Here is a 19,278-nt window from a genome sequence, read left to right on the forward strand (position 1 = left end):
GACATAGTAATAACTACAAAATCATTATTTCTCAATGGATAACTTTGTTATCATCTTAAAATAGCTCAGCTCGATTGCAAGGGCGGAAGCGAAGGCGAGAACTAAAACCCGCGTCTTTCTTTAGTAGTTTAGAATTTAATTTGTTAGAATTACAATAAATTATTGATATAATGTAACAATATGTTATTAACCAGACATTAATTAATATAGATAACACCTGTTACACACAGTACACTTCTAATTAACCATGGAAAAATGTTTATTTCTTTTTTGGTTGCGAAGGTCCGGCGGAGCATAATGCCGGTTGTAAACCATAACCAGGGGGTGGCGGACACTCCAACAGAGAAGTTAAACCTGCACTGGGCTCAGCAACAAACCTACAGCTCCTGTAATCAAATTAAACCATTATATTTCATCATTCATTATTAATTTGTAAAATATTCGTGAGTGCTTCAATGTTTTAATATGCGTTTCCAAAGAAATTTATTAATTTTAATACTCACAATGACTAACCACTCTCTAAAGAAATGGACTCATATTTTTGTGTAAATTTTTCTTACTTCTTACATACTATATATTCAAGTTTTGAAACGCTCATTCTATTGAAATTTCAGTAAGTATTCACATTTTTCTCTTATTAATTAGTCCAATAACTCAATTTAAAGTTCAACTTTAGTCTTAATTGAGTCGTTGAGTCAGTCTGGCTTTTATAGATAGAAAATTTTAGTCTTCAATTTTTATCGGCATCTTTATAACATTTGTGACAGAATAAAAATCCAAATTAAAAATTATATTGTGAACTTACTGCGGTCCCCAAGGTGGTATGCCGCCACATTTTAGAATTTGAATGATGTTATATACGTCGCAAACTGTAACGTCTTCCTAAATAATACAAATGTACATATTAGAAAATATACCTATAATTAAAAAAAATATCGAGTCACTTACTGAGTTACTACGCTATAAATAAGATGGCTTTGCTTTGCTCTTAAAAATATTAACATAACATATTCCTTATTTACAAATTAGGATGCTCATTCATATTTAAGCCTCTAACTGCATCTCCGATAACTCATTCGGGCATAACACGCGATACGGACCGCCTAACCATCAATAGTCCAAGATAATCTCTATGATTCGATTTAGATTGGCACGCATTCAGCCTCACTTACATAGTAATCATCATCAACAACTATAACTGGTGCATTGGCGCATGCGCCCTGGCACTGCACTGTGTCCACTCCGAACATCCCATCAGCTGAGAGGCCTCCAACACAGCAGCATGTGGCTTCTTCCACGGCTTGGAGAATGACGTCAGAACCGCGAAGCATGCACGGTGTTGTCACGCAAACTTTTATGTTAAATTTTCCTCTATAGCGCCTATAACATCAAAGTTATATTATAAAGAATAGTAGTAAATACAGTTTTAAGGAAATACTTGTAAATAATAAGGAATGCAACAACAAAATGAATCATTAGCACTCTCACTGATCGGAAGAAAGTTTTCTGCAAAAAGGGGTTCGCTTTTTGCCAATGTTCTCTGACAAAGGAGTAATTTCTTAGATAGAAGAGCTATTGATGCAGCCACTAAGTTCGAGAATGAGGTTCCTTAGCACAAAGAGACTAGAACTATTGATTGTTAGTTCTGAATCAATAATAACTTTAAGTAGTTTCAACTGTAGTAGAACTTGTGCAAAATTTCATGGGAATATATTATTATTATATTATTAAGCAATAATAATCATAATACTGTAAAATTTGTGTAAATTTCAAAGAAAAGAATGCTATAAGACTAAATTTCGTTTATCGTACATATAGACTACAAGCCCGCATAGGACAAAAATATGGGTCAAATGAACCACCAGGGGACATATCTTCTAGATATGTATGATATAGATATGTTCTAGATACGATAGCAGAGCAAAAAATAATAAGATTCATCACTATGCCGTCACTTGTAAGCTGTCCAACTGAGTGCAGATGAGAATTGAAAAGTACAGGTAGACTCGGTAAATTTTGGTCATATATTTTTGTACGGCATTCTTAACCATCGATAGATCCATTAAAAATAATAAGAAACCGCTCAGTGCCGTACAAAAATGGTGGTCCACCAAGTCGGAATTTTTATTTAATTTCCGAGAGTTACCGGGGGTAAATTTGGTCATTTGACCATGTACGGCATCTGTGTCATACTATTGCTATACTGCTTTTAATCCATTATTCCGCAACGCCGTACAAAAATCATGGGGACAAGGGGAAAAAATCGAGAGTTGTAATCACCTCTCTTTCCCCACTCCAGGGGGTCATTTGACACAACACGAAATAAATTTATTTTTAAAGTATTTTATGCATAGATAATATTTTTTCATGTGCCGTATATTTTCGTTGGTTCAAAGGGGAAAAATCTGAAAAAGAAAAAAATCCATATAACGAAATGTTTGCTTTATATTTTTATAATAAAATATAAATATACATTAATATTAAGAAGCTCGAGGTGGTTAATTATCACCTTGGAAAGTCGGAGTCAGGTGGAATGGACTCCGTTAAATTGATGAACTAATAGTTAAAAAAGCTATGAACGAAAAGATGTGAATTGCAATCAGTCCATGAATACAGGTAAAGTCACAAGCAAATGCTAGTAATATATACATATTCAAAATGTACAAGTAAAGCGCTTTCAAATGATACCAAACACTGCATAATATTTATCTTAACTTTATTTTTTTACTCTGTATGTTTTGTCCGCTAGAGGGCGCCACATTAGATTTTGTGAAACCCCATATAGCCTTTAGCTAGCTGGTCGCTGGTTATCCAGTGAACAATTCAGACGCTTCTAATGATATGTCATTTGTCGAATTCTGATAAGTAGTTAAGAAGTTACGAGGGAATAGATGAACATACATACATGACCTGTAAACAACCATAACCCTCCTTTTGCTTTGCCGTAGTTGGGTAAAAATATGTTAATGCCGTACTGTATCAAATGGCCATAAAGCACCCTTAAAATTGTAGCTTTCGTCGCTTTCATCAGCCTAAAAGATGTGGTCTGCACAAAAATGTACGGCATCGTTTTTTCCTAATTTATCTATGTTAATACTATTTAGAACAACGGATAAAGTGTAGAAAACTATTATATTTCATTAATCTACGATGTTTAAACTTTAACAAAATTTCTGGTTTTGCATTTCTCTATAACTTTTTTTAGAACGGTTTCTTTTGAACGGCAATACTATACAACAATTGAATTTTACAATATCATGTAAAAAAAAAGTACCCGTACAGGGTCAAATGACCTTACAGCTCTTTATATCAAGAATTCGATGAAATTAAGATGATTATTGGTATACATTTAAAAGAACAATTATTTTTTGACGGCATTGCTTTTAATAGTACTTTTGAGTGCTAGATAATGTTTTGGAACCGAAGCCGTACTTAGTCAAATGACCCCCTGGAGTGGGGAAAGAGAGGGGATTGCAACTCTCGATTTTTTCCCCTTGTCCCCATGATTTTTGTACGGCGTTGCGGAATAATAGATTAAAAGCAGTATAGCAATAGTATGACACAGATGCCGTACATGGTCAAATGACCAAATTTACCCCCGGTAACTCTCGGAAATTAAATAAAAATTCCGACTTGGTGGACCACCATTTTTGTACGGCACTGAGCGGTTTCTTATTATTTTTAATGGATCTATCGATGGTTAAGAATGCCGTACAAAAATATATGACCAAAATTTACCGAGTCTACCTGTACTTTTCAATTCTCATCTGCACTCAGTTGGACAGCTTACAAGTGACGGCATAGTGATGAATCTTATTATTTTTTGCTCTGCTATCGTTCTAGATATGTCCCCTGGTGGTTCATTTGACCCATATTTTTGTCCTATGCGGGCTTGTAGTCTAATAGAAGTTATAAAGGTTTTCTTATGACTAAACTTTGTCTAAAAAATAGTTACAACCTATATAACATTTGTATGTATTTTTGTCAATAATATGACTTGATTGACGAATAAATTTCATGCAAATTATTTGTATTGAAGCAGAAAATGTAAAATTAACATAAATACACGCACTTGTACTCATTATAATACCGATTGAGGTTTTAATCAGTGCACTGAGTGCCCAAATCGGATGTAACTAGTGGTCTCAATGATCTATCAAAATCATTTTAGTAACTCTTCAGGAAATCATGGAAATATACTACGTTATCATAATTATAGGAATCAATATGAATGTGATTTTTTTAAGTAATTTATCCTTTATAATATTTAAGTTCAATGTTTCTCTTTATATACCTACCTGTATAAAAGAAATTCGTGTAATTTGCCTTAACAACTTATAACTGAAGAAATGCTGAAGGACTTTATTGACTTTTGGTTTGTTGAATTTATCTAACTTCATTTACAACATATCTACTAACATTAACTTTTAAAGATTTTGAAAAGTAAAATAAATACGTTGCCCTAGCGTAACCAGGTGCAAAGACATAGGTATAAAATTTAGATTAAAACTAAAATGATATACGCTAGAGCTAGCTAATTACGTAGATTTCAACTCCTATGTCCATTCTCTTTTCATAACGATATTACCTGCATCTACACGCACGCACGAAGCACGCTTTGAACAAACCTTTTACACATAGTATAAAACGTGGCCCACTCATACACCCTCACGCGGGGCACATTGAGGATCTCTGCCACCCGGTGCATGGCTGATATCGGGATCCATCCCATCTGCCTCTGTACGATGTCCAGGGCAGCCCCGAGCGCTGACCGCTCGCAACCCACGGGATAGTTCTGTATTATCGCACATAATCTCTGGAAAGATGCAATCTTATTTTGATATACACGAATTTAGTCATACATTTATACGTTCATAATATAAAAGGAAGTCATATATAAGTTACAGAACTTATACCACTTGTAACTACATAATATTTGGTATCTTTATTACAAAAGAATAGTCTACGCCCTACGGGAATCAGCTACTAAAATTAAATGAAAACTACAGGCCGGGTAGTCTTGTTAAAACGTCACTACGCTCACTGTAAAATATTTGAAACGTTGTGAAAGCTTGTGTTATATTAAATTCGCTGTAAAGTGTTTATTTCTAAAATAAATATAAGATACTACCCATCCTTATTTTGTTACAGTCTCATAAGTCATAAAGAAATAGTTAAAAGTTTGCTATAACCTAAAAACATTAAAGAAAGCAGAGAAGCTTGCAAAGCTTTGGGTGTTATCTTAATATAATGAAACTAGATGGGTACAAGAACTGCTGTAAATTTGTATGAAGGAAACTAAGCTTACATAATAAAACCCAATATATTAGTTTTTGATCAAGTTTTTATTGAAGAGGCGTCAAATTGTATTTATTAAATTATAAACATGTTCGAGTTCAGTCAAGTGCAATACGTTGATTACAAACGATGCATGTAATTACATATAATTACAATGAATCGATGTTAATTATGCGAATATTTCAACCTTGTTCAATGCAAAATTGATGATTGCCGCATTAACATTTGCCAGCCATATATAATTATAAATAATTTTTAATATTGCACTCAATGTGTCGAGTACGATAAAATATCACATTCTACAACAAATGTGCAAAATAAATGTCTACAAAATTAAATTTGTAATGTACAGTTGTTAAACCCAGTAAATTTTTTTTTTTTTTTTTTTTTTATTTATTATCAGAAACAATAAGGTTTACAAACATAAGTGTACAGTTGTGACTTAAAAAACCACTGAGGTTTATAGTGATGTTCGTATTTATATAATGACAATTTCGGTTTAACTGTTTAACAATTTTTATAAGTGAAGACTATATAATGTTTACATAGTATGAAGACACATTTTATAACTTTAATATACATAACTATAATTGGGCTATATAATATTGCTTGAGTTTACGTTTGATATTTATTTCATTAATACTATTTCTTAGTTTAATATCCAACCCATTCAATATATCCGGTAGCAAGTACGCGGTACGACGTTGACCATACATGTTTTTTGAGAATGGTTTAGTTAAATTCTTAAGTGTTGTGTTACGTGTGTGGTAGCAGTTAGGGCGCGTTCCCACTATGTCGTAACGACTAATTTATCGTTCGACGACTGTCGTCTCTACCTGTTCCCATTATAACGATTGTTTGTCGTCAACATTTTTTATCGTTTAGCGACTGTCGTATCTAGCTGTTCCCATTGGATCGCGACGACATTTTATCGTTTCCTGGCAGACGCTTTGTCGTTTACACATCATAAGCAAGCTACAAATCTAGTCGCCTCTGCGTTCGCTTGGTGATTACTAGTGCGTTTACTCTCCTGAGTTCAATGGACGTCATACAGTTGCCGTCCACGATTTTTTTATCGTTTTACGACTGTCGTGTTTGCCGTTCCCACTGTCACGACAAAGTGTCGTCACTGCAAAAACTGTCGTAGACGACAGTAAATTGTGTCGTTCTAAATGTGAACACCTCCATTTAAACATATAAGCCACGACACTTAAAACTACACGATTATCTGTCGTCACGACACGGTGGGAACGCGCCCTTAGAGTTTATTATTTGATTTTTTGTTTTGAAAAAGTTTTCCTTGAGCAATTGAAGTTCAAATTTGTAATTAACTGGCAGGACATTACAGTGTTTGAAGAGTTTTGAGGTATCATTTTTAAATTTCATTTTTATTTGTGGTGACACTATTATTTTAAGAATTCGAACTTGTAGATTCAGAATTCTTTTTAAGTATGTTTTGTGAGTCCTACCATAGCTAGTTAGGCCGTATGATATTATGGAGTCAGCAAGAGCATTGTACAACAACAGTCTTGTTTCGTATGGTAATCTGTTTTTAATTACATACAAGATTGCCAGAAAAGATCGCAGTTTATTGCACACTTTTTCGATGTGCATCCTCCAGTTGAATCTATTATCAATAGTTAAACCTAGGTAAGTGTAGGAGTCGACAGCCTCTACAGTTTCACATTGACATGTTGTCGCACGCGGTTTACAATGCATACACTTATGTGTGTGATTTTTAATACTTTGATAAAGATCACCAATAATGTGGGGGGATTTAATGTGCATTAACTTCGTTTTACGTGCGTTTATTACCAGTCCAGCATCGTGACACCATCTACATAAGTTATCAAAGTCGTGTTGAAGCAGATTCATAGCTATGTCAATGTTTTTATGAGTTACTACAAGGCATGTATCGTCGGCAAACTGGAATATCTTAGAATGCTCTATTGCTTCTCCCATTTTATTGACGTATGCCAGGAAATGTAAGGGGCCCAACACAGAACCCTGCGCTGTTCCCATGTCAACCTTTGTAGCATCACTGTATGTACTACCAATTCTGACTAAGTTGTTGCGATTTTGAAGATAACTGTTGCACCACGCCAGTAAGCTGCCCGCCAGTCCACTATCTTCCAGTCTACATATTAGTTCCTTATGATCAAGTGTTTCGAAAGCGCGAGAAAAATCAATAAATAGCACCAGTATATGCATTTTTTCGTTAAGATTTAGGTTAACAGTATCAGTAAAGTCCGATAGAAGGGCATTGGTGCTTTTTCCAGGTTGAAAGCCGTATTGGTTATCAGAAATTATATTATTATCGTTATAAAATTTATATATTTGGTCACTAACAACTTTTTCGACGATTTTATCAATTGCCGATAGTAATGTAATTGGTCTATAGTTCACAGGATTGTCGTGTGCCCCTTTTTTAAATATTGGTCGGATACAACCTACTTTTAGTTTATCGGGATATATACCTGTCTGAACCGAGATGTTTATTAGGTTGACTATAGCAGTAGTAATATTTTCCGAAATACATTTAACATCAACGTTTCTTATTCCATCTATACCCGGACTTTTTTTGTTGTGTAAGTTTTTAATAACACTGGAAACCTTATTATGTTTTGCTTTTTGGAATCTCATACATACATTTGGCGGGACGTTTTTTGATTGTTTAAATAGGCGCTCAGTACAGTTCGGAATGATATTTTTTATAGAGTTATTAAATTCAAAGGAGAATTTATTTGCTATTTGTTTTCCTGATATATTTTGGGCTTCAAATGCTTTAAGAATTGAGTCATCTATATTTTTTGACTCCCTGCCACAAATATTATTTATTAATTGCCATAATTTAGTAGTGTTACCATAGTTAGTTTTAATTATATTCACATAGTATTTATTTCGGTAATATTCGAGTAGTTTATTGGTTTTGTTCCTAACTTTGGTATATTGGAGTCTGAGAATATTATTGTTTGGATCAGCTCTCCATTTATGAAACAGGTAGTCGCGTTTTTTACATAATTTATTTAAATTTTCGTTCATCCATCCGTAGTACTGAAGTGTATTTAACTTGTTATGTTTTTTATCAACGTATTCAGTGGACGCATATTTGAATTGGGTATGTATGTAATTGTATATTTCTTCGGGGCTCTTCATATGGTTAGTGCATTCAAAATCTATATTTTTTAATGCTTCAAATCGTGTTCGAGTAACCCTATTTGGTTTTGTAGTGCCGCGACGAGCTAACGTCTCTGGATATATGCAAGCCAGCAGCACGATTTTGTGATCAGCTAGCACAGTGTCAACTGCTGCAGTGTATGACGTGTCATCTGAGCGAGTGAAGATGTGGTCAATGCAAGATTTTGTGATCTTGCTACCCCGAGGTTCTATGCGTGTGTAGTTTGATATGCCACACATTAAACCAAATTCAGAGAGCATGTCAAGATAATTATCACGTGTGTCACTTTTAGAGTCTTTTAGGTCAATATTAATATCTCCTAATAGTATGACATCTTTGCACGTTCTTTTGTCTATTGCAGATAATAGTTTGCGTAGTTCATGGATAAATTGTGTTTTATTTAGTGATGGTGGTCTGTATATTGCGACAACTTCAATCGATTTATTCCCTAAACTTAATGTTCCACATAAGTTTTCAAATGTATTACTAGGTACAGTTTTTTCGGTAAATTTTAAATAATTTCGAACATAAACTAAAATACCACCACCTCTCTTATTATCGCGTAGTTTTGAGTACATTACATAGCCAGGTATATTAAATAGGTTGGAGACCCCGGTTGATATGGAACATTCTGATACCACAATCAGGTCGAATACAAACATGGTGGAACTAGTTATTTGCAGAAGTTTACAGAAGTTTTTATACATTGAGCGTATGTTAACATGCATGCATAAAAATTGATATTTCGTATATGGCAACTTGTTCAAAAAGCTATCTATATCTATACAATCCAATAATTCTGTTGGGTTATTATTACTTGTATTACATAAAGCCATAGGTAATAAATACTAGACAAACAAAGTACTAAACTAAACTAGAAACTAAACTTGAGTAACAAGCTGTATTATCTATTTTAGTAGAGATTCAATATCAGCTACGGAACGAATTATATGAGCCTTATCTCCATCGGCTTTCTTTGCATATATTCTGCCCCTCTTAAGCCAAACGTATTTGTAGGTTCCGCGTAATTTGTGTTTAGCATTATACAATACCGTTTTCATATTAGATGTTAGGGCCTCACGTATGTAAATACGTTCTGCAGCAGTAGAAGCAGTGCACGTTGGGAGCTTCAGGTCCTTGACAAATATTTCTTTAGATTTAGCTGCCGCAACCCACTGGTCACGCATCTCGGGACTTTTTAGTTCTACAAAAATCTGTCCTGGTTTCTCATTGCGTCCAGGCAATCGACGAAGAGATTCTATATCTATGACCTTGATGTCTAGTTTATTTGCAATGGAAGTAGCGATAGATTTGAGATTTTCTTCCGGTAGTTTGGGAATACCCGCAATCTCTAATGCATTACAAAGGTTTTTTTGCTCAGTATTTTGAATGTGCTGTTCGAGGGCAGCCACACGGAGTTCTAGATTTTTGTTTTGGTTACATAGTTCCATGTTACGGTTTTCCAGTTTCTTTATCTTAGTTTCTTGAGACTCCAATTTAACTCCCATATCAGCGACTTCATCAGTGGCAAAAGTGAGAGCCCTTTGAAAGTCCTCGAGTTGCTCCCTAATAGATTTTTTTATTTCTTGGCTTATATCATGCAGTAGCTTTTTGATGTCCACACTCACTAATTTAGGGTTTTCGTCTCCATTGTCTTCATCCTCACTTTCTTCCTCGGGAGTGAAGAAGGAGGAGCGATTAGAGATATTCTTAAGGCAATTTTCACAGCTCCATTCTAAGCTATTTGAAGCCCGTAGAGTGATCAGTTGCTTGTTACTTAATTTCGCACATTCCGGAGTTGCATGAACAATTTTAGAACATCTACTACATTCCAGTCCAGGTAGTTTTCTAGTTACATTTTTCAAACATGTACTACATTTCTTCACAACCATTTTTAAGATTCAAGTATAAAAGAAAAACTTATTTTATTGATATATAATAAAAACAGAACTTCGTAATCGATAGGGAGTAAGTAGTAACTCACCGCTTCTGTTTCTTTTAATCTTTGGTCAATGAGACAATGAACGCTGTATGCGTCACTGCGACGCTCAGGCGCTGACCGCACGCGATATTCGCCGTATTGCCGTGAGGCGTTAGGATTGATTGTTAGTCACACGGTGCCGCACGCGAGTTTACTAATACCCTTCACTATTTTGTTCTATTGAAACACACATTAATTTACATTAATAGTATTTATCTTGATTACGTTATTATACACTATAGTAATGAAGTATATCTTTATGAACACTTTCGTCGATATTTATACTGATAGACACACGTTTTGTTGAAGTTATAGAAAATAATTCTCAGAGCTACTTTTATACGACGTAAACAGTTTAACCGATCGGTCAAAGATTGATAATAAAGTGTTAATGTTATATTCTGCCACTATATTTCCGACTACAGATAATTTATTGTGTTATAACAGATATTAAATTTAATGTACTCATTTGTTAAATTGAAAAGTAATATTCGCAAGCCATGATTTACGATTAATACCTGTACGAAATTAAATTTAAATTCATAATTGCCCCGTTCAGAATGTGCCTTCATCCTAAGATTAATTAATCATGAGATCATTCAAATAGATGCAAGAATTCGCTTTTGAATTTGTTTCTATACACATTAATGTAAGGATTTTACAGCTTTCCTATATTACTTTATCTCTTTAATATAGGCAGTGAGTCGTCATCTTGTTCAAATTTTGGAGTGTTTCCTATACGTATCGCTACATAAGAAACACGAGTATGTTATTTCATATTACAATACAGATCAGACGAGTATATTTCATCAGGATATGTGCAGTGGAACGCAGGTGGGAGTCACTAGAGTAGAATTATATCGAATTTCGAAAACCGAGGAATTTTAGTTTATCATATTCTAGTTTAGCTTGTTTTATTATAAGCAAATAATTGGATTGATATTTTTTAATGGTGTTATACACATAACATTTAAATGTATCACAATCCTATCTCTTGTGTTATTTTCAATTACTTTTACAAAGAAATCCCGTTACCGTGGGATTTCCGGGATAAAAAACCTAGCCTATGTCCTTTCTCGGGTATCAAAATATCTCTATACCAAATTTCATGCAAATTGGTTCAGTAGTTAAGGCGTGATTGAGTAACAGACAGACAGACAGAGTTACTTTCGCATTTATAATATTAGTCTGGATAATATGGCCCCATTTTTTTCACCATTTTATTACTATTTATTTTTCATGTGTGGTATAATGTAGCCAAATAAAATGTATCCCAAAATGCATATTATAATCCCGTTATAATGCATGCTCCACATTTACCGTCAGATTAGCCTCCGTAAACTCAAAGGGCGTGCCCGCGTGGTTATCTTTGCTATCGCGGTGAACATTAAGCTCTTCACTTCGAAGGCTTTTCGAGCTGGAAAACTGTCGCATTCGTGGAATCTAGACAACGCAGGAAATACATGAACATTATAATAATATGAGAATTAGAAACAGTGTGGGCACAAGAAACGCATTCGCTTCTGTATAGTATTTTTCTAAAAGTATTTAAGACTTTACGATTTAAAAAGGAAAATAAGAGGACTGAAATACTTACGATACGTAAATTGTTTCTAATCAGTATCATCATAAATTGTATGTATAAACATGTGTGACAGTCAACAACCAATATTTATTCCCCTTCACAATATCTGACAGTTGACTCTGAATTGCTTTTAATTTTCTATGACAAGAAGCAAAATAGAATTTATATAAAGAGCTTATATCTGTGGCTTAAATACATTTATTTTCCTCTATCTCACAGCAATTTCATCAGCTTAAAGCCCTTAACTTGTTGAACTAAATAAACAGCGCTCAAATTTATTTCGTAATACCTGTATTGTAGAATCTTAAGGCTTAAGCCTGTTAGCAACTGGGGCGTTATTAGCGGATATCGGAAAGTGATACTAAAAGGTGGTAGTTGTCGGATCACTAGCTACTAATATCGCTGGATGCAATATAGAGGATCGTTCCCGTAAAGCCGCCGAAGCAAATATCTCGGGTACGTTATTGACCTCATAGAAATTCACCGATGAAGCACAGCTTAAGCGGTTTTAACATCGTAAGTGATGTTTATCGATGCAACCTACTGACCCTTATTTCGATATGTTTAGAATAATGTTTGTATACGCTGCTGTATTATGGTTCGATAAAATATGTTCGAGCATTATATTATACTGTATTCAAAAGTTATCAATTGAAGTGTTTCGCACGTTTCGTATATCTTAAAACGTCAATTTTCTTCAATTGTATTGTGTAAAACCCGCAAAAAAAGTTTTGACGTTAAAAATCGATAAATACACATCACCATTAACGTTTTTAATAAACAACGGTGAAAATTTGCCTAGTTTATATTATGATGATTTTTTGTTATAATGTTTGATTCTATTTTTTACATTGAGTTTCGAGCAATTGATGTAATATCTAGTATGTGATATCTATATACTATCTTTAAAGCATAATATAAATTAGAAACTATTGAACTGGTTGCCTTAGCTTTATACGATCAGGACTATTAGTGCTAGCCTCCAGGCTTTTGGTCAATGAGAACTACCTATCAATTTACCTCTAGGTACATTTTGCTGTAATGAAACCCGACTGCGCTCTATCTACATTTTTTGCAGAAACAAAGATGTTTTTAAGTACTTGACAAATACCTCCAATTTATTACCGTAAACGACCGAACATGTTACAGAAACTTTGTTTTTAATAAGTCCGTGCTTCGAGGAAAACAAGACGTTAATATTTCATCCGAAAATCAATTTGTTGTTGACTTCGCCGTTCCTTTTACTTGTTTCATTGAAACATTTTTCAAACAACTACAAGTATTTTCATTTCGAACGTGACTAATGCGATTAATTCAGAGCTTATAAATATTTAACAAAACAAGTCTTGTTTATTTTTATCTTAACAAGTTCATAAAGACGACAAGAAACTATGAAATATATTTTTCTCAATTCAGAAAATAAATACATGAAAAAGGTATAATATAACTAGTCATAAAACATAACACAAACTAACCATACAATTAACAAGAATAAAAACTACGAAATTTTTACGAACTCTCCTAAACTTTAGCAAAACAATTCAACAAAAAGTAAATATTATTACGTGATATTATGTCTGTGTCTTTTATGATAAGATCATTAGACTACGAGTTAGCCTACTTCCTGATAGAAATATGAATTGAAATAATTCTGTACTAAGGATGAATTAATTGAAACATTGATTAATTCATCCCTAGAGCAGCCATTGAAATCCAAAGTACTTTTATTTAATATCTTCTTATTAAAAATAGGTTTAGAAAAATTCCCGGGAACAAAGCAACGTAAGAATTAACTATACATATCTTTAGTTATTGGACAAGACAGTGAGTCCAGTCTACAGAATGATCATTATTTAGCGGAGATGTAAGCCAGACCTCTAGATATACAGCGTGTATAGCTAAGACAAAGTGCAAACTTTTAAAGAAAAGCAGCATTTTATCGTAATTGCATGTTTTACCAATTTAAACATTTTAAGGTTTTTGTTTATGTTGATTGAAAGAAACACGTTGTAGAGTTGCACTAATAAATTAATAACAAAAGTTTTCACATAAAAAAATGACACAAAACGTCCTAAGGATACAGAATGGCGTCTTTATATAATTACATTGTTTAAAAACCATCAAAATTAAAATTAATAACCGCCAACAAATCCAAGTCTTAAATCAATTAATTAAAAATTCTATTATTTTCCAGGACAAAACCCGTGTAGCCAAAGCTCAAGTGAAATTATTTTAGCCCCGGATAAAGCTGACGCAATGAAAGGAGTCTCCTAAAAGTGCCCTGACATCAGAATCTCTCCGCAACCCTTACTCGTATTACGCGATCGAGTTTCCTCGAACCCTTTCCATCGAATCTTCTAGATATTTGTTCTAATAATGCACTCTTATGATAATAGAAATAACCTATAAGATAGACAGAGAGAGATAAACTCTTGAAATGTTGGAAATTGAGTACTCAATTTCTAATTTTATAGTTCATTCTTAATTCACAGAATGTTTATGGTGACAAAATAAAAAAGTCTCATAATGTTGAACGCAACTTTATAAAATATAGTAAATGCTATTAGTATTTGTGTATAAAAAATCTTATACCAACCGTTTTGGATAAAGTATTACAAGGTAACTTAAAAAGTATAATATACCAATTGAGTTTCCATGGTAGGTAAACTACACATTAGAATACAGGCGATAAATTTATTTGTACATAATGTGATTGGAACTATTAGTAAATGGTATATACGCATAATGCGGAGTTTTATAGACTACCCCGGTGTTCAATCGGTTGTGAAACATAGTAAGAAAATGCGAGAAAGAGGGACGCAAAACGATTCATCCCTATTGTTTTATGAGACAATTAAGGAAAGAGGGACGCAAGAACGACACTGAAAGTAAGATTTTTACCTCGAAATATAAAAGAACATTTAAATATTGAATTGAAAATCCCTAACGATCCTTGTTAATTCCTCTCGGAATAAATCAATTCGACGCTGAATATTATATATGCAGACAATTTAATTAAATGCAAATTGAATAATAAAGAGGATTGGTTTAAAACGCGGTCTAAAAGAAGCCTCGATGTTTAAAAGAGAAAAACTTAAACATTTTAACAGTGCACTCCAGCAGCTTGTTCCGAAGTAAAACTTTTCCATTTAAACTTTAAACAACTTCCTTTACGTTATATTAACCGATTGTGATCGTATTTATTTATCAACAAGTAATAGAAAACAATTACAAAGTTTACCATGTTTACAACAATAAATGTTTAACTTAAATGAGAGTGGATTGGACTTTGTTGATGAAACTGTTAATAAAATTAGCGTTAGACCGAAACGAACAACGGGATTTCAAACAATAAATTATATTATAATATTCAATGCTTTTGTTACATAAATCTTTTTTGATGTCTTGTATAATACTTAATTAATCGTTTCCTTTACAGGAGGTAAGATTGTTCGATCTTTTTTGTTAGGTCGTAGGTAATATAAAGCCGCGGGTGCCAAGAACTTACCAAACCTTTATACCAATTAACTACATCAAACATGTCTCTTCTCTGCTCCTCAAACTGCCAATTTTGTTACAGACATTGTTACATTTTTTATTTATGTTGATAAAGTATAGAAACCATTTAAAAGTTTAAATATTTATTTTCATCAATTGGTACACCGTTCTTATAAATATTCAAATAGGAAAAGCGCTAAATAAAATTGGTGTGCACATTGTGAGCGTTTGCTTTTTCCTGACCGGTGACCCTTGTCAAGGATAAACGTGTTATAAAGTAATTAACGTATGCATGCAGCGAAATGAGATTGCCTTTCATTCCGTTAAAGATTACATTTTTCAGCTTTAATTAGAAAAAGCCTCAAACGGTTTTACACGTCATGGAGATTGATAACCTCCAAGGATTTCTGTGATATTTACGTCCTACGGAACGAATGAATGCGACCCATAACATTGAGAGATATCAAGGTAATCCTGACATTTATTATTTTACCGTTTTCTTAAAATAACGTTATTTTTAAATATAAAAGAACTGTATTATACCTGCAGACATTTGTCAAATCATTCATAGCAGAGAAAAAAAGCCTTACATAACACACGAAATAAGTTAATCCAATGTGTAATATAAGTTTGACTTCATTGACTTTTCTGTTATCTCTTACTAGTGCTCCACTTACAACTGATGTGGCACCCACTTCCTAATCTGAAATATTTAAATTCAGAAATGTTCTCTTCATAAACCCAAGTTTCAAAACGTTTCGCACAAAATACATAGATTACATTTTTAAACTCCATTCTTTAATCTTCGTTCGCGAAATAAATCCGAGAATCCTTGGGCACATTTACAAAAAGTAGAATCATCATCTTCTCAACAAAGGAGCTAGGTACAAATTTAGGATTTAGAAAATAAGCTTATCTTAGACCCTTATAATCCCCACTCGTAACTTTGATCCTCTCAAAATGAAGCAGACCTACAGAGATTGACATTTACAGTGTTATCTGTCCCGGCAGGCGCTTTGAGAAGCGTCGGAATATGAACATCGTATGCTAAGATGAAACGCTACCTCATATCGAATGAAATATTAAAACGTAGTCGGGTTTTAAAAACAATTTCATGCATCGGAATCCGAACCTTTCAGCTGGCTGTTTTATCATGAGCGAAGGATTTTATTTTGACATGTAAATCTACTTTCGTAACGTTAACGTTCGATCTAGTACCTACTATGTATATGCAAAATAGCTATTAAAATTACTGTGTTTTTACTTACCATTAGGTACTATCATATGTAACTGTTTTGGTTAATATACCTACCTATACTTTGAAGATTTAATTGTAAGGATGTATCCGCCAGCAAAATAAAGTGTAAATAAATAAATCTGTTTACAAGACGAAACCGGGTTTGCTTAGAATATGCATAGTATTTTTTAAATGGATGGACTTAGTGGACTGAAATTGATTGTCACTCGAACATTATTTAACTTTAATAATATTTATAGTTGACATTGAATAAAGAGAACATCCTAAATTGTATATATTAAAGCCAGAATATTTGAAGCATATTATCACGCAATTAAAAAATATATATTTGATATTCCGAACAGAATATTACGCTCTACTAAAAAATTAGAAGAAAACATCGCTTTGTTAAGAACTGTAAAGATGCAAAGTTGAAACTTTAAGGATTTTTCTTGCAAAATGATTCACGTTCCACTTCTTTAAGGCAAATCCTTAGCCTTATAAAAACGCTAGTGCCTTCATCCAAAAGAATAAAAAGAAATTGTGTTTGATGATGAAGTGAGGTATAAAAGTTAGTTTATATATAGCTGTGATGAAAGACATTTCATTTAATTGAAACTCTTTCAAGAGCAGGGGCTTTTATGGAAAACAATTAGAAATTTCAAAACATAATCGTATATAAACTGAATGGCCATAATTTTGTATAAAAAATAATAATAAAATTCACACGTTTAAACTCTCACTGAATGATGCTTAACAATGCACATTTACTCGGTTATGCAACGAATGCATTATGAAAAGCATTTCATTAGTATATTTACTGGCCCCTTGACATTATAATAGGAGCCTTTGAAATCATTAAAATAGCTATATTTTATTCAGGAGTCCGTAAGCATATATTCTAACTATTTTGTATTTCATTAACAATATTGTTTTATGTATTCTGAAAGCAATGTCCGTTAATTATGAAATATGGAAAAATAAAACAAAAAAAGTGAGCATTTAATTTACATTTAAGACGAGCGAGCTCTTTATGAGGAAATTTATTTGTTTTGAGCTTCTTCAGAACAATTAATGTCGAAATACTTGTGAGTTAAGACACAGTAATACGCATGGACGGAATCGTAAGGAATAAATCCCTCCCCGTTGGATGGGAGTTCCTCCCATGCGTGAAACATTAACAAGCTTTTAGTACTTCTTAATTATTCGAAACCAAGTTAAACCATTAAATGTTTCAAATTATAGAGGGTACGCTGAAGATATATATTATGGTAAAAGGTTATTAAATATTGGCAGTGTGGAACAAATGGAAGTTAGAAATCTAAAAATAAATATAACATTTTTATAGTAATTGTGAAAATGTTTCATCAATTTTGTTAAAAGATTAAATTGATAAAAAAATTATTGTTCGAAATGAAATGAAAATATAATGTAGGTACACAGCACACTACACCAAATTCAATATGGCATTATTTAAATCACTTGTAGTTGACATCCAGAAATCCTCGAGGCTCCAATTATAGTGCATTTCAGTATTATGTTTTAATTTAAAGTTTCTGGACATCATGAACATGAGCTTTGTTAATATAAATTTATAAAGAATAGAAAAAATTTATAAATTTATATTTATAAAGCATTTGAATGCCATAAAACCAAAAATATAAATTCAACAAAAAAGGTCGTGTTCCATCGTTACAATATTGTATTCACTGAAAAGTGCTTCATATTGGTTGAAATGGTTGTTAATCATCTCAATAGATGGCGCGCGGTGTGTCCCTTCAGACACATAAAACTGAAAGAATAGAATAAATTCGATCACTCGGGCGGGTCACGAGTGGCTGAGTTGGTGAGGCATCCGCCCCGGAATGGCGCGAAGGATGCGGGTTCGAGTCCCGCCTCGTGATCGAATTTTTTCTATTCTTTATAAATTTATATTTATAAAGCATTTGAATGCCATAAAACCAAAAATATAAATTGAGTTTGTTAATTTAAATCTGCATATTACACAACGAAAATTTTGGTGGATCAACGCAAACATTTCGTCGAAGTTAGACTTAGTATAGTGAGTGAGCACACCATGTTCGTAACAGGTAAACTTTCTGCAATTTAGTAGGTATCGAATGTAATATCTGTATTGTGCCTTTATCTAGAGGTCGAAACATTAATCCGTTCTGTTTGCTTTAACCCTCGACCCATGGGGAGTGCGGACTGCGGTAACCCTTGTGGCTGTGACATCGCCTACGTTCAAAGGAGCTTACTCGAAATCTAGTGAGGCCTTAAATATGATCATAGCCTTATTCCGGAAAAGCGAACGCTACGTGCTCTATCTAATTGTATTACATTTGTATAATTAAATATCTTAATACCATTGATACCTTTAGTGAGGGATTATGTTCCCAGAATATAATAAAAAATGTGCTATTGTAAAAACATTACGTCTCTAATAATGAAACCTTTTCATTTCCCCCACGCAGATGTATACAGTATAAAATATATACGTC

General features: G+C 33.3%; 1 protein-coding gene across 1 annotated transcript in view; it reads right to left on the reverse strand.

Moving 5' to 3' along the window:
- Nucleotides 1-259: 259 nt before the first annotated feature.
- LOC149487837 (NADH dehydrogenase [ubiquinone] flavoprotein 2, mitochondrial-like) overlaps nt 260-19,278 on the reverse strand; it is a 32,075-nt gene continuing 13,056 nt past the window's right edge. Inside the window, exons 2-5 of the mRNA XM_089696537.1 lie at nt 4,629-4,816; nt 1,173-1,380; nt 806-882; nt 260-386 (exon numbers count right to left, since the gene is read on the reverse strand). Coding sequence (XP_089552663.1) covers nt 260-386; nt 806-882; nt 1,173-1,380; nt 4,629-4,816 — 600 coding nt within the window. The remainder of the gene's footprint in view (nt 387-805; nt 883-1,172; nt 1,381-4,628; nt 4,817-19,278) is intronic.

The sequence above is a fragment of the Colias philodice genome, chromosome 6 (genome assembly GCF_061535455.1).
Source record: "Colias philodice isolate Cphi_HAF_F1 chromosome 6, ilColPhil1 Martin Lab GWU primary, whole genome shotgun sequence".
NCBI lineage: Eukaryota > Metazoa > Arthropoda > Insecta > Lepidoptera > Pieridae > Colias > Colias philodice.